The following is a 13,779-nucleotide window of genomic DNA, read 5'->3' as shown; positions in this document are numbered from 1 at the left end:
CACGTCCACAGCTAGACAGTTTGACACTATCAAGAATAATTTATCCGAGCCCCTAAATGACATGAAATGCGACTGCTTGTGTGGTAGCTAATGATGAGCGTTAGAATGCCCACCGCGGAGATGCCTTGTAAGAGCTCATTGTGACAAATCAATATGCTCACAGCATTCTTGGTTATTCCCATGACAAGTTATAATGAAGTTTCTCAGCTAAGACTAATGTTGCCTGTTACAAGATACAAGCTTGATCATTTATTTAAATCTGCAAAATTCCACAAAGATCTTGAAGCAATTTAAAAATTAATTAAGTGAAAACATTTCAGCCATGTTTAAAAGGTAATCTCATTCATTGCAACTGGCTCATTGGCAACCAAGTACTACCATTAATCATGCCATACTATTAATAAGGCAAAGGATAACAAGTAGTGGTATATCTTCAACTATATATATGTACATCTCCAAATAAAATGTATAAAGGCTTAAGTCTGCAAGCGCAGTGGGCAACTTGCAATTTTCCATGCAGTCATTTGTGCACAAAACCACTTTTACTAAAGGTACTTGCAGCAAAATGCACGCCTCACTCCTCCCTATAGTTTGTATCCCTATTGCTACAGGGGAACCCTGAAACTACCACTACTGCCACCCCTAGACCAGGTGGTAACTCCAGGGTTCCTTCAGTGCCTTGCGCAATCTAGTGCTATTAATAATTATGGAAAGGTGGGAATTATGAAATGTCTCTCACTGCTACTTACAGATTCTGGTGACTGGCGAAGAGTAATAGTAGTTAGAATATATTGATATTGACACAATACCATTAATAAGGCTAAAGTTTCCTTTAACATAATGTAGAAGAGTGCAACATATATTCAAAGTACAGGGAATGATGTAAAGTAAGACAAAATGTGTATAACAGATTAAATGCTAGTAAAATGTTTATATAGCAAAATCCAGCAAAAAAATATTTGTTTTAAAAATGAACTAATCTACATTATCATGTCACTATCTAGTATAAATAAATCTAAAGCAACTGGACTTGTTCATGTTGAACTGAAGAAGCTGCTCGGATTAGTAGTGAAGCGTCTTCAATGATTACCTAACAAGGCCAGTATCTTTAGTAGATTTATTTATACTAGCTATAACATGACCTGGATGAATGAAAATCTTCATAGTCATATCATGTCACTATTTTTTAAATAACGATTAGTGATCTGTTTCTTAAAATGAATGTAATAATATATAACAATAAGTAACAATATTGTGACCATGTTTTTCATATTTACAGAATGTACTTAAGGTCCCAAGGCACCTTCCTTTCCTGAGGCACAGAAGAGCAATTGTGGCTCCTTCTATCTCAATTCCAGAGAATCAAAGAATCCCCTTTCCCAAAATTGTCGGCAGGGTAAGTGTTTACAGTTATAAACCTGAACTTTATTTGAGAAAGTGACAAAATGCCATTCAACACGCCAGGTTTAGTGCAACGCTATTTTATGGGTATTGCCTTTTCCAGATTGGAAATGTTTCATCACATTCATTTCACACGGCTTCTGGTTGAGCTTCTGTTATGTTCTTTGTTGTTAAAGCAGTTTTTTGCGTCTGAGAAAGAATTTTACAAGCTATGAAAATCTCTGTTAAAAGCAGAAACTAGAAAATATAGTATAATTAGTAGATGTGGAGCAAAAGTACTACTCAGCTTAATTAAAATGTTTGCTCTATTAGTTAATAATTATAAGAATAAACAGCTATAAATCTGTGGGTGTCTACTACACCATGACTTCAGTGTGTGATTTATGCAAAGCATTCTTGGGATTAAGAAGATAGTGTAAATTATGTAAACAATGTTAAAAAAGAACAAAAACAAAAATAATTCTCCCATGGACATTGCTATAATGGGGAAGCAATGTGGACGAGACAGAACAGATTATACCAACTATAATCTGTATATATACAAACTATATACATATGTATTTTATGTATGTATATATTTTTATTTATATTTTGCTACATATGCATGCTGTCCTCTACAGCGGTGCAGTACTGTATCAAAAAATTTAGCATCTATATAGATAACATCCACTGCCACCCCAGTATTAAAGATTTCTGCTCACCTCCTTGTAGCAGGCAATTCAATTTGTCTGGCAAGATTTGTTGTCCATAAAAGCATACTGGCAAAAACATATGGTAATTTAGAAAGATAATCTACAGTCCTTTAAGATAATAAAAGATATAAAAATGCAGAAACAAGAGACAATTTTTTAAACCTTCAGTGATGTATCAATCCCTGTTATAATATAACCCTCGCTTTACCTTCTTGCTTCATATTTTCCCCTGTACAGTTATTTTCCAGTGTCCCTAATTGCTTATTTTATTGATTCTAATTAAATTCTTATATGAAAAATAGTTGTTGTGACTTGAATTGCATCTTTTACAGTCTTTTTGTCTGCAGCCATGTACATTGCAGCTTTGATTTTCATTAGTGCTACTAGTCAAGTGCCTGCGCTTATTCCTAAAGCAAATGGCAACATAATTAAATTAAATAAGATCTAGGAATCAGGTTTAACCTAGTGCGAGTCAGGTTTAACCTAGTGTTTAGTATTGTGATGAGCTAAATCTCGGCCATATTGCCAGTGTGACTGGAAAACTGAAGGTAGTAACAATTTTGATTGTTGACTATATGATGATGCAAATAACAATGCCTACATGTTGGTATTCAATCACGTTTTGGGGAAGGATTCAGCAGAATTCTACCTTATCCACAAAATATTTGTGCTTTGGTGCTCCTCTTTAATCAGCTATCAAATTTCATAATTCTGGCAAATACCCAGTGATTCCTGTATGTGTTAATTCACCACATTTTAGGGGTGCAACACAAAACAACACTCTGGTATTTGTGCATGTTTGTATGATCATTATATATTATTATAGTACTTGAAAAGAAATGTGTTTTGTAATTATTTTTTCCAAATCTAGCACAAATGACCTTTTAAACTGAGTGATATATTTGACATGACAATCATCAGAATTAATAATTAGTTAATTTTCCCTGCGCCACAACTACACTATACTAACTGTATTTACTGTCTGTGTAGGTGATTTCTTTAAATCCTAGGTTCTTCTTTTGCCTTTTTTTTTTTTCTTGCAGGCTGTTCTATAAAATGTTAGTTGACTAATCACAAAGGATTTGAAATCTTTTGGGAGGACAGTGAAATTAAAATGTTTAATAGACTCTTGGCAGCTTCAGGCTTTGTGACCAGATGGTGTAGGTGACAAATGCCGACTGTTATTGATGTGTCCCTTCCCTGGCTTGCTGATACAAGCAGGGGATATGATATTCAATTTTTGGTCCCCATCCATATGTTACTTTTCCAATTTATTTGTCCACATCAAGTGAAATGAAATACAAAGCAGCAGGGCATACAGTTCTGCTATAATTACAATCACGGGCTATTTGTCAGTGCAGCATTAACATTTATAGATCATGTTTTTATGACATGCTAAGTGTTCCTGCAATATTTGGCCACCTTGCTATCAGGCCTTTATCATATTTGTCTGCAATGTATGCTACATTAGCAATTTTATACTGAATGAAGAACTTTCTTAAAATCTATTGTTTTGCTCTTTTAATAAAATTTAGAACTTGAGATTTAAAATAGGTTGTCTGTATTTACCATTTTAGCCTATGACCACAGCAGTTATTATTTTCTTTTGAAGAAATAATAATGGACTGTGAAACATTTTTTTTGCTTCTGTACACTTCTTAAACAACCCCTTGCAGTTTGCACATGCAGAAAATGCTGCTTTTAGGGCACAGCATGGGCTAAAGATGTATGAATGCTCCTATCTAGTAGTTGTGCTGACCTTTTGGGTTAACAACAGAAGCTCAAAGCTGTCAGTAAAAGAAAAGTAAAGCAAAGTGCATTAGGAAATCTGGGATTTTGTGTAGTTCTTTTTGCTGCATCACTGCTAAATTGTACTGTACAGAAAACAGCATGTCTTGGAACCTATGTGGGGGGCAAAAGCTACCTGCGCTGGTGAAAAATTAATGACTTCTCCAACCATGGGAGGTGGCTTTTCAGATAGAACTGACGAAGCAATAAAGCTTGGTGCTCTATGTAATATTTTTCTTTTTTTTTTAAGCTGCACCAACATTTAAATTCAGCTTTCTACAAAAAAAAGAACATGACTTAAAGACATATCACAGTTTTATTAGCAGTGCTTACCATTTCTATAAACAGAATTTAGCACTTATTACTTTTTTCACACTACTGGGATTATTAATTATTTTATGCTATGTTTTTTTTTTGTTTTTTTTTAAGCTAAAGTAGGGATATGTGATACTTTGTTTAAAGTACCAAATGGCTTGAGGTACTGTTAGATTAAGTGCTAAGTATCATAACACTATTTTATAACACCTATAAAATATAATTGAATCCTACTCACAACTGACTTGGTCAGTGAAATGAAACATAATAATGCTTGGCATTGCTGACAAAAACTTTGATTAATATAGTTACATAATTTTGAACTTCCCCTTCTGCTATATTGCCTATCATAACTGGCTAGACTGTTGGAGAACATGTAACTTATTCAGCTCCTCTGCAGCCAAGCTACCGGAGACACGTTTCTCTCTTCTCAAGGCAGAAATACAATTGACCGGTGCATGCATTTGATTTTATAGGGCCCATGTATGAATGCAAGCACAAGTGCAAAGTGTGTCAGTCAGTGTGAATATCTATACCAATTTGTTACTTTTTTTATTAGTTGGTATAACATTATTTTGGTTTGCGTGCATTTCCCTAAGATATATACATATAAACAGAGCACTGGAAGAGGACTATTGTTCACTTTCAGTAAAGATTAGACAACAATTATCCTCTGTCTACACAGCTGAGGAACCAGCTAATGGATTTTTACTTTTTAACCGACCGAGTTCTAATATTACTCTTGGTGCATTGGTGAGGAAATTCAAAAGACACTAGAACATGTAAAGGTAAAAAAAGATGCAGGACCGAATGGTATTCATCTCAAGGTACTAAATAAGTTAGCTCTGTGATTGCCAAATCTCTTCACTTTTTTCAGGATTCCTTGCGGTCTGGTGTATTTTTCAGGATTCATTAATAAACAAGTAAAAAGTCCAAGTAGATCACATTCACTGCCATCCCAGGGTCTAGGTTCCTGCTCACCTCCTCATGGAAGGCATTTAAATTAGCCTGGCAAGATGTTAAGCATAACACCATGCTGGCACAAACTTATAGTATTGTGATTTGTAATGTATTCAAGTACCTTATCACTTAATATCCCATCCAAAAGCTTCCCTACCACTGACATTAAACTAACAGGCCTTTAATGTTCTGGCTGAGAATTGAATCCCTTTTTAAATAGTGGTACCACATTATCCAAACTCTCTGCACTCTCAACCCAACTTATGTAACTATTTCTGGTTATTTTTCATGTGGGCTGTGTAAAAATAATGTAACTACACTACACTACATACAGGCCTGTGGTATACAGTTTAGATTAAATCCAATTTGTTGCCAACCCATCTCCTGCAGAAAACACTATTACTAAAATTACTTAACTTGACCAGATAGTCTTTTTTACCAGGAATGATGGCCAAATGCAGCTAGTAAATTAAATTAATGGAAAAAATTATGCACAGTATGTGTAATTTATTCTCTCTTTTTCCTTTGCTTAAGCAATCATTCCATATTAAGTGTACAGAAATGTACTGTAGATGGAAAGAAATTCTTATTGAAAAAAAATATTACTATGGAACAAAACCAAAATTTAAAGCAGGTCTATGCAGTGTAATAAATGGCTCATAAACTACATTGTGACTATAGCTCTTTCTCAACGCCCCCCCCCCCCCCCAAATCCAGTGTGAGTTCCTTTTGAACCAAAAGGCTTAAGCAATCATAAATTGTTCCTTTACTCTTACCATAATAATACATTAGCATCTTTAAGTTTAAATAGAATTAAAAAATTAGACCCCCACACTTGCCCTGACACACGTTTGGCCATTGGCTTTTTCAAAAGGCAGAATGAAAAGCCCTCATGGGCTCCCTCTATATGTTAACTTCCATCTGTGTAATTAAATGTAAAAGAGAATATAGTTTAGGAGTAGATTTGGGAAAAAATGGAAAACAGAAATAATTGTAGAACACAGAGAGTGGTATATAGTCTATAGTGCCAGAAAATATGATCTAAATATAAATAAATATACATTGGAAATTTACACATCTATAGTTTTGATAAGTTATTTGTTTAGTGTAACCACAAAAAGAAGAGCTGTCTATTCCTTTATGTGATATGAATGCATCTGTGGTTCACTAAGGTTCCAATAAATAAAATATGTGCCAAGGAGAGTTTTTCCAACAATGCAGGAGTTGTTTGCATTGGGTATATTATTTCTGTTATCACAGAAAACTAAATATTTCTGGAGTTCTAGAGAGACAGTTCGAGAGGTCTTTTCATCCATTACAACAAGCAGCAAGCAAATGGTCCAAATATTTTGTTTCAACCAATCACCAGATGATTTGAGTACATCCTTGGCTAGACTTGAGAAAATAATAAACATTGTAACTTTGATGTAAGAATACTTTAGGTTTATCGATCTAGCCTATTGAGCATATTATCTAAAATCAGTTAGTTCCACCGATAACACTTCTGTTTTCCTGCCTTGTATTTGTCAAGGCATAGCAGACACATTTGGAAAGCAATAGTAACTTACTTTCATAAGAATTTAAATATTTTCATAGGAATAAACTTTTATTCTGTATTTTAGAGGATATAAAGTTTTTTATTTGGTCGGAAAAATGTGACAATATGCCAAGCCTGAATATATTATATCTTTTCTGTGCATTTGCTTAGCCGCAGCTAGATAAACCACTTTGCTCCCATGGATTAAACATGAACCTCCATCCATGAGCAATGTTAACTTATATTGAAAAGATTTATATCTAAAGCTTTTCAATTTATATTTGGTAGTAACACATTTCAGACCCAATTTATGAAAGCAACATGGTCATATTATAAGGACTTCACAGATGCACTCCAAAAATGAAGCTATTTGATATACTTTACTATTAAAATTATTCATCCACTTTATAAATTGTAAGAGGGTCTGCTATTGCTTGGTTATTGCATTTGGAAATATAGGCTTTGTTATGCATCAGTATATTAACCTGTTGGAATTTCAAGAGTCTTACCTTGAAAGATAGTTTGGTTTCTTGGTTTCTAAATATCTAGTTATCTACATTGTTGATTCTTAGACAAAACTGGTGATAAATAAAACATAGTGCTTATTTTTTTGTTTGTTTTGTTACTTATTTACAAAAGACAAAAAAAATACCATGGAAAAGCCCTTCACTATCTATATCTACTGCATATACCTGTGGGTGCTATTCTGTGTAACATAGCATAGGCTAAATTCCTGGTCTGCAAATCTGTCCCGTTTCACTTCGCAAAGATCTGCAAAAAACGAAACATTTGTGAAATACATTGGCATCTATGATAGATTTTTTTCATGGCGGAAACGTGGGAAATTTAGCTCATCACTAGTACCAATGCATAGTAATCATTTCCAATATGTTGCTATGTCAGTGGCCTTCAGAATAGGCCCAGGTGGGGCTCACAAATTAATTAATGCAGGGAGGGTTAAGAATAAATGTTAAAATCTTATTGGCTAGTTTAATTTATTTAGACAATAAAGATTTGGTTTCTGTACAGTATACAGAAAGACAATCTTACTGGTGCTTACACCCTTCCTATATATATATGGCTAAGCCTGGTTATATAGCATGAAAAGCCAATTCTAAGGGTAGTAGACTAAAGCTGGCCATACACGTGGCGATCTCGCGATGTTTCGTACGACCGTCGGTCGCACGAAACATCGTCAGATCCGCCACACACCATTCAGGGCTGAATCGGCAGGTAAGGAGGTAGAAACAATAGGATTTCTACCTCCTTCTGCCGATTCAGCTCTGAAGGGAGAATTTTGGTCAGGCGCCTTCTATGGCGCCCGATCAAAATTTTCTAACTTGGCCGATCGGCGAGCCGACCGATTTCAGCAGCTTCCTGCGATATCGGTCGGCTCGCTGACATGCCATACACGCACCGATTATCGTACGAAACGAGGTTTCGTACGATAATATCGGTGCGTGTATGGCCACCTTAAGGGTGAAGGTCAATAGCTAGCACTGCAGTAGACGATCCTAACCAAGAGCTCAGTGCTAGACTGATATGAAATTTTTATGCATTGAATCAGAACCAGATTTGTGAAAGGAAGCAGAATGCAAAAGATTAACCATTTACTTTCAAATGGTATTTCCCTTTTCAACCCACAAGGCATATGATTTCAAGCAAGAAGCCTCACTGCCAATTGTTTTCTTTAGAAGTTAAAAAATGATATAAATGGGTTGCTCAATATAAATTACCTTTTTGTAGATGCAATATAAGTGCATACCTGATAATTAGTCTGATAATTAGTCTGTTGTGACAAGCCAATCCACATCACTTGCTTTCCAATAGGCAACATTTAACAACTTTTACATTTTAACTTATTTTAATTAACAGCATTTATACCAAATACATATTGGCACGAAGAACAGATCTCTTGTTACAACTAATTAGTGATCCTGCCAGAAACAAGTGTAGGTACAGCCAAATAAAGCAGTATTCAGCCTTAGCAGGAAAAGGACATTACTTAACCCTTAAAATGTCAGATGAGATTTACAGTTTATTATGTTAAACTTTTTTGAACATTTTGTGCTCTTTCACTTTAGGGTCATTTCTTGGGGGCAAGTTTTAGTTTAAAAAGCTATATATTGTTTTTTTCCCACCTGGACAACCGAAGTTTTTTCTTTTTTTAAAAGAAGAACTAAAGCTTAACAAAGAAGCAGGGTAGACACGTTGCACATTATCTTTTGGGTATTTGCACCAGCTCAAGGCAACCATAGCCCTTTAGCAGTTTAGATCTGTGCCTCCAAAGATGCCCCAGTAGCTCCCCATCTTCTTTTCTGGTGATTCACTGCACATGCTCTGTGCTGCTGTCAGTTACTGAGCTTAGGGACTGACCCACAATATACTGAATATATACAGTAGAATATAAATCTCTCAGATTCACATTATGTGCATTGCTTATTGATGACTTATGCTACAATCAGCCAATTAAAGCAGGTCAAAATTATTCAGTGACTCAAAGCAAGAGTATATATTGTTTGCAGCCGGAAAAATATGTTATAGGTTTAATAACTGACAAATAAATCTGTGAAACTGTATTAAATATATAGAAATAAAGATTAATAAATATATTATTAGTTTCCTAGAACCCTACTAAATATTTCATCTAGCAAAAATACAATGTGATTTCTTACATTGTATTATTTGAGATAACAGTGAAATAGTTGACTAGAAACAATAGTAAGCAACACCAAATAAATCAGTCTTATCTATCAAACAGTGCCCTGACAGATGATAGATAGATGATAGATAGATAGATAGATAGATAGATAGATGAAAGAAAGAAAGAAAGAAAGAAAGAAAGAAAGATAGCTAGGGTAGTAGATATAGGAAAACATAGTATGGAGTTGGTATGCAATAACTGTTATAGCTTACAACACTTTCCTAGCAAGTTAATGTTAAAGTCAATAGGAAGTTAAATGTCTGCATAAAAGTTGATAATGGTACACAGTTACATATTGACTAAGAGACACAAAAAATCAATTCTGTTTTATAATGACTTCAGCAGTATCATAGGTATATATATTAACACATTTATCACACAAGTCAACCAGTTACATAGGCAGTATAAAAGAAGCTAGTAAGAATCTGAATATCCTAAAATGCACTCTGAAAGGGGTACAACACATAGGTATTCCCTATGTATATTATAATATTTGGGTATGAATTAAGGTTTGGATTTATATCCATGATTTCTTAATTGCATCTGCAAATTGTTTAATAAATATGCTGCAATACATGACTCGTGATCAGATAGATGTGATTCTGAGCTAAACTGACAGTATTTATGTATTTATCACAGTAAAACATTGCAATGTGTTTGGAAGCTATACATATCTGGGGCAGATGAGCATAGCCCTCAGAATTTCAATTTGAGTCTAACTAAGATGATGTTATCTGTATTTTTGACTGAATTGCTTTAATTAAACTGAGAATAATCATATTAGTATGCTAATCTTTAAAGGTCCCGAAGCTGAACCTAGCTCTTACACCACTTATTTAGATTTGCCCATAAATTGCTGCTTCGGAATTGGGGAGGTTACATACAGTATATAAAATATGGACATAGCAAATTACAGATTCAAGTTAACTAAAGAAACTGGCTCATCTAGCAATGTCAGCTACCCAATCTAAGTTCCTTTCCATAAATGTATAGTTAAAGCAGACCTTTCTGATGCATGTTGTGCTACAAAGCTCAGCAAAATGAAATTCATTTTCAAGGGAAAAGTAGTTATTGCCACTGAAGAGTCAAATGCTTAATTCAAGGCCATTTTAGTGCATGCTGTGGGCCAAAATGATAGCTACCTTAATTGCTGATTGCTGCAAAGTTATTTGTGGTAGAGTGCATTTCAGAGTGGCTAAACTAGGTTATCTTGATTTCCATTATAGATAGTTCTATTAGTAATAAGGTATATTTAAATATGTATAAAGTAAATATTAGAACTGAAATTGTTTGTATTACCAACAACAAAAAAGTATACAGGGGTATCTTAGTGAGAGTTATTCTGGTTTATTTCTCTTTTGCAAGTTCTAGACGGTGTAAAGCACTTTATAAAGTCATTCAAAAGCATAGCAAGGTCCCTTATAGCCCCCTATAACACATTACCTATATGAACCACAGGGTACAGTTTTTTTTTATTATGATAGATACAAGTGGTTTTGAAGGTGGGGGGCTTTTATATCTTATGCCATTAAGTGAAAATGTTGCTTATTCAGGAGAAGAACAAATATTATGAAAAACAGTATATTTGTATTTTTTAACCTGTTGACTGTGCCGTCCAATGTAATAATAATAATAATTATTATTATTATATCTATAATAGATTTATATGTGGGTATAGTCCATTGTATTGACTGGGACAGAAACTTATGCGTATTGTATATAATCTCCATAAAGCGATGTGGAACATGTTGGTACAATATAAACAAAGGTAATTATAATAATACAATTCCCTGGATTCTGTTTAGGTATTCATTTCAAATTATATTACTCATTGCTTTAAATCCTATGTAAAAACATTTTTCTACTGTACTTTTATTTGGATACATTTTACTGTCCCAGGCTTTCTTCTAGTAAGAGTATTAACAAGGATGACTTCAGGTAGTTTAATCAATCTGTACATCAGTGACCTGGAACTAACAGTAATTGCTCGTAGATGGCTTAATCTGCTGTAACATGAAAGTTGAAAAGGGCAACTTTTTACACAAAAATGCAACCTCCTAATGTATAAAACTACAGCTACGTGTATTGCTGCGCATTAATACAAAACTACAGTCTAATGGGCCACAAAATGATGTGTTACTTCAATTTGTGCAGAAGAGCAAGAGCTGACATATTGCTTCTCTTCTCATTGATTTTCTTATATTTGTCATGCTGCAATTTTTTTTTTACATTTCCTATTTCTATGTTGAGTTAATCTGCATTGCCATGTATCCTACGGAGGGCAACAGAATCTAAACCAAAGTTTAGCAGCTGAATGGTCTGTCTTGAAGTGGATTTAATCAAACACAATTCCCTGGAATATCATTATTCCATAGTGAATCCTAATCATCTTGGATTGTCTGAAATTGATTGTATAGTTAGTCCCAAAATCTTTAGTATTATTAAATAAATTTAATTTATTTCAAAAGGTATCCCCCATATGTAATAAAAGTCACTAAATTTGCCCAGGAGCAGTAATCCCATAGCAACCAATAAGATCCTGGGCAAACTTAGTGGCTTTTATTACATAACCCCTAAGTCTTTTTTTGGTCTTACCCTAACCATGAATGGTAAGTTTTTTATATTTAAGTACTATATATTGTATATTTTATTTATCATTTAAAGTGGAACTGTCACCCAGACATGAAAATCTGTATAATAAAAGTCCTGTTCAAATTAAACATGAAACCCACATTCATTTTTATATTAACACATCCAAACCCATTATAAAGGCATTTAAAAATCACAGCTGTCAATCATATATTGCTTGCCCCGCCTCTATGCCTTAGGCATAGAGGCGGGGCAGACAATAACTTTAGCTTTCCATTCAGCACTTCCTAGATGTCACTGCACATCTCACTTCTCCCCTCCCTCCTCCTTATCTAACTGTGTAGCCAGTGCATGGGCCTGGGCATCAGGCCCCCCATTCTATCACATAAACAAGATTTTGGCATGATACAAAGTTTGCCTTAATAACAGTGTCCACAAAATGGTGCCTGCCTGCTTGCTTTGATTGAGTAATTCAAGACGGAAGGAAACAAGATTTATATTATTTATATAGAGTAAGTAAAGTTTATTTTGTTCAACTAACAATATAGAAAATAATTTGGACTTATTTCTTAGGGTGACAGGTCCGCTTTAAAGAAGAAGAAAAGGTACAATCACTGGGGGTGTCAAAATGTTAGGCATCCCCCCAGTCCCTAACAGGAGCACTCCTGTTAGGAGAAAACCACACCAGCCTGGAGAAGCTGTGAGAGTAGCTCTTCTTCTTATGTCCTTATGCCACTTGCACAGTAGAGTGAATAGCCGAACTTGAGCAAAAAAAAAAAAAAAACTGCTTTTTCTCTCTACTGCACATGCGTTGGCTCCAATATTCCAAAGAAATATGAGAGAAGGAAGAGGATCGCTCTTTCGTAGCTACCCTAGGCTGGTGCAGTTTTCTCCTAACAGGATCGCCGACCCGGGGTACAAGATAAGTGATTATAATCACTGTGGGATGCCTAATATTTTGGCACATGGAAAGTTCTGTATATACAGTAAGCTTCCAAGAAGTACTATACTGCTCTTTGGATGATCCTGTTTTAAAGTGTAGTAGTGTGGCTAAAACAAGAGATTGCACAGCATTTCTCTATCTAATCTAGAATTTCACCTGAGATCTCAATCATCATCTGTGCAAAAGGATTTAAAAAATATTCTTCAGTAGTTATGTAACTATGTAGCATTGAAATACTAGAATTAATAATGACTTAAGTGAAAGTAAGTGTTGGACTGGCCATTCTAAGTTAAATATATTTCAGCATATGAACACACATATATGTTTCATTTAGAGGGGAGAATACTTTTTTAGTAGCTTTCACATATTGATATGTGGGAGAATATAGGATCAGTTGTGTAATTACAAGAAGTCAAGTATTATGAAGCAGAAGAAAATATGTAATTGCTAGGAGATGGAAGAGCTTTGTGAGTGCAAAGGATCTTTTACTGTCTGTATAAAAGGTGTATTCACACCCTCATTGGGTTCAGTGATGCTTAAATACCAACAGCACATCGGCCAACTTTGTTCATGCACAGGAGTTTAGGAGATTTGGACAGAAATGTATGGTCATTTACAAAGATAGTATGACTGTGCTTATTTAACTAACAAATGGGTTTCCATGGTTAGGGAAGAGAGATTGTGCGCTGCCCTGCTGGGTCGTGCTGTGATGGAAGATTAAAGTAATGCCTTTAAAAGTTGCTTGGATGACTTGGACAAGAACAATATACAATCCTATAGTGATCCCAATATCTTTATTGTAAATATTATAAATATGTTTATCTATCTATCATCTATCTATCTACCTATC

The 13,779-nt window shown here is 34.6% G+C and overlaps 1 protein-coding gene across 1 annotated transcript in view; it reads left to right on the top strand.

Moving 5' to 3' along the window:
* The window catches only part of cdh13 (cadherin 13), a 512,601-nt gene that overhangs the window by 237,734 nt on the left and 261,088 nt on the right, over positions 1 to 13,779 (top strand). Inside the window, 1 exon segment of the mRNA NM_001103078.1 lies at positions 1,280 to 1,396. Within this exon segment, the coding sequence (NP_001096548.1) occupies positions 1,280 to 1,396 (117 nt within the window).

This window comes from Xenopus tropicalis, chromosome 4 (genome assembly GCF_000004195.4).
Source record: "Xenopus tropicalis strain Nigerian chromosome 4, UCB_Xtro_10.0, whole genome shotgun sequence".
Classification (NCBI taxonomy): domain Eukaryota; kingdom Metazoa; phylum Chordata; class Amphibia; order Anura; family Pipidae; genus Xenopus; species Xenopus tropicalis.
The sequence above is the reverse complement of the archived record's forward strand: the minus strand, read 5'-3'. Positions and strand labels throughout refer to the sequence as shown.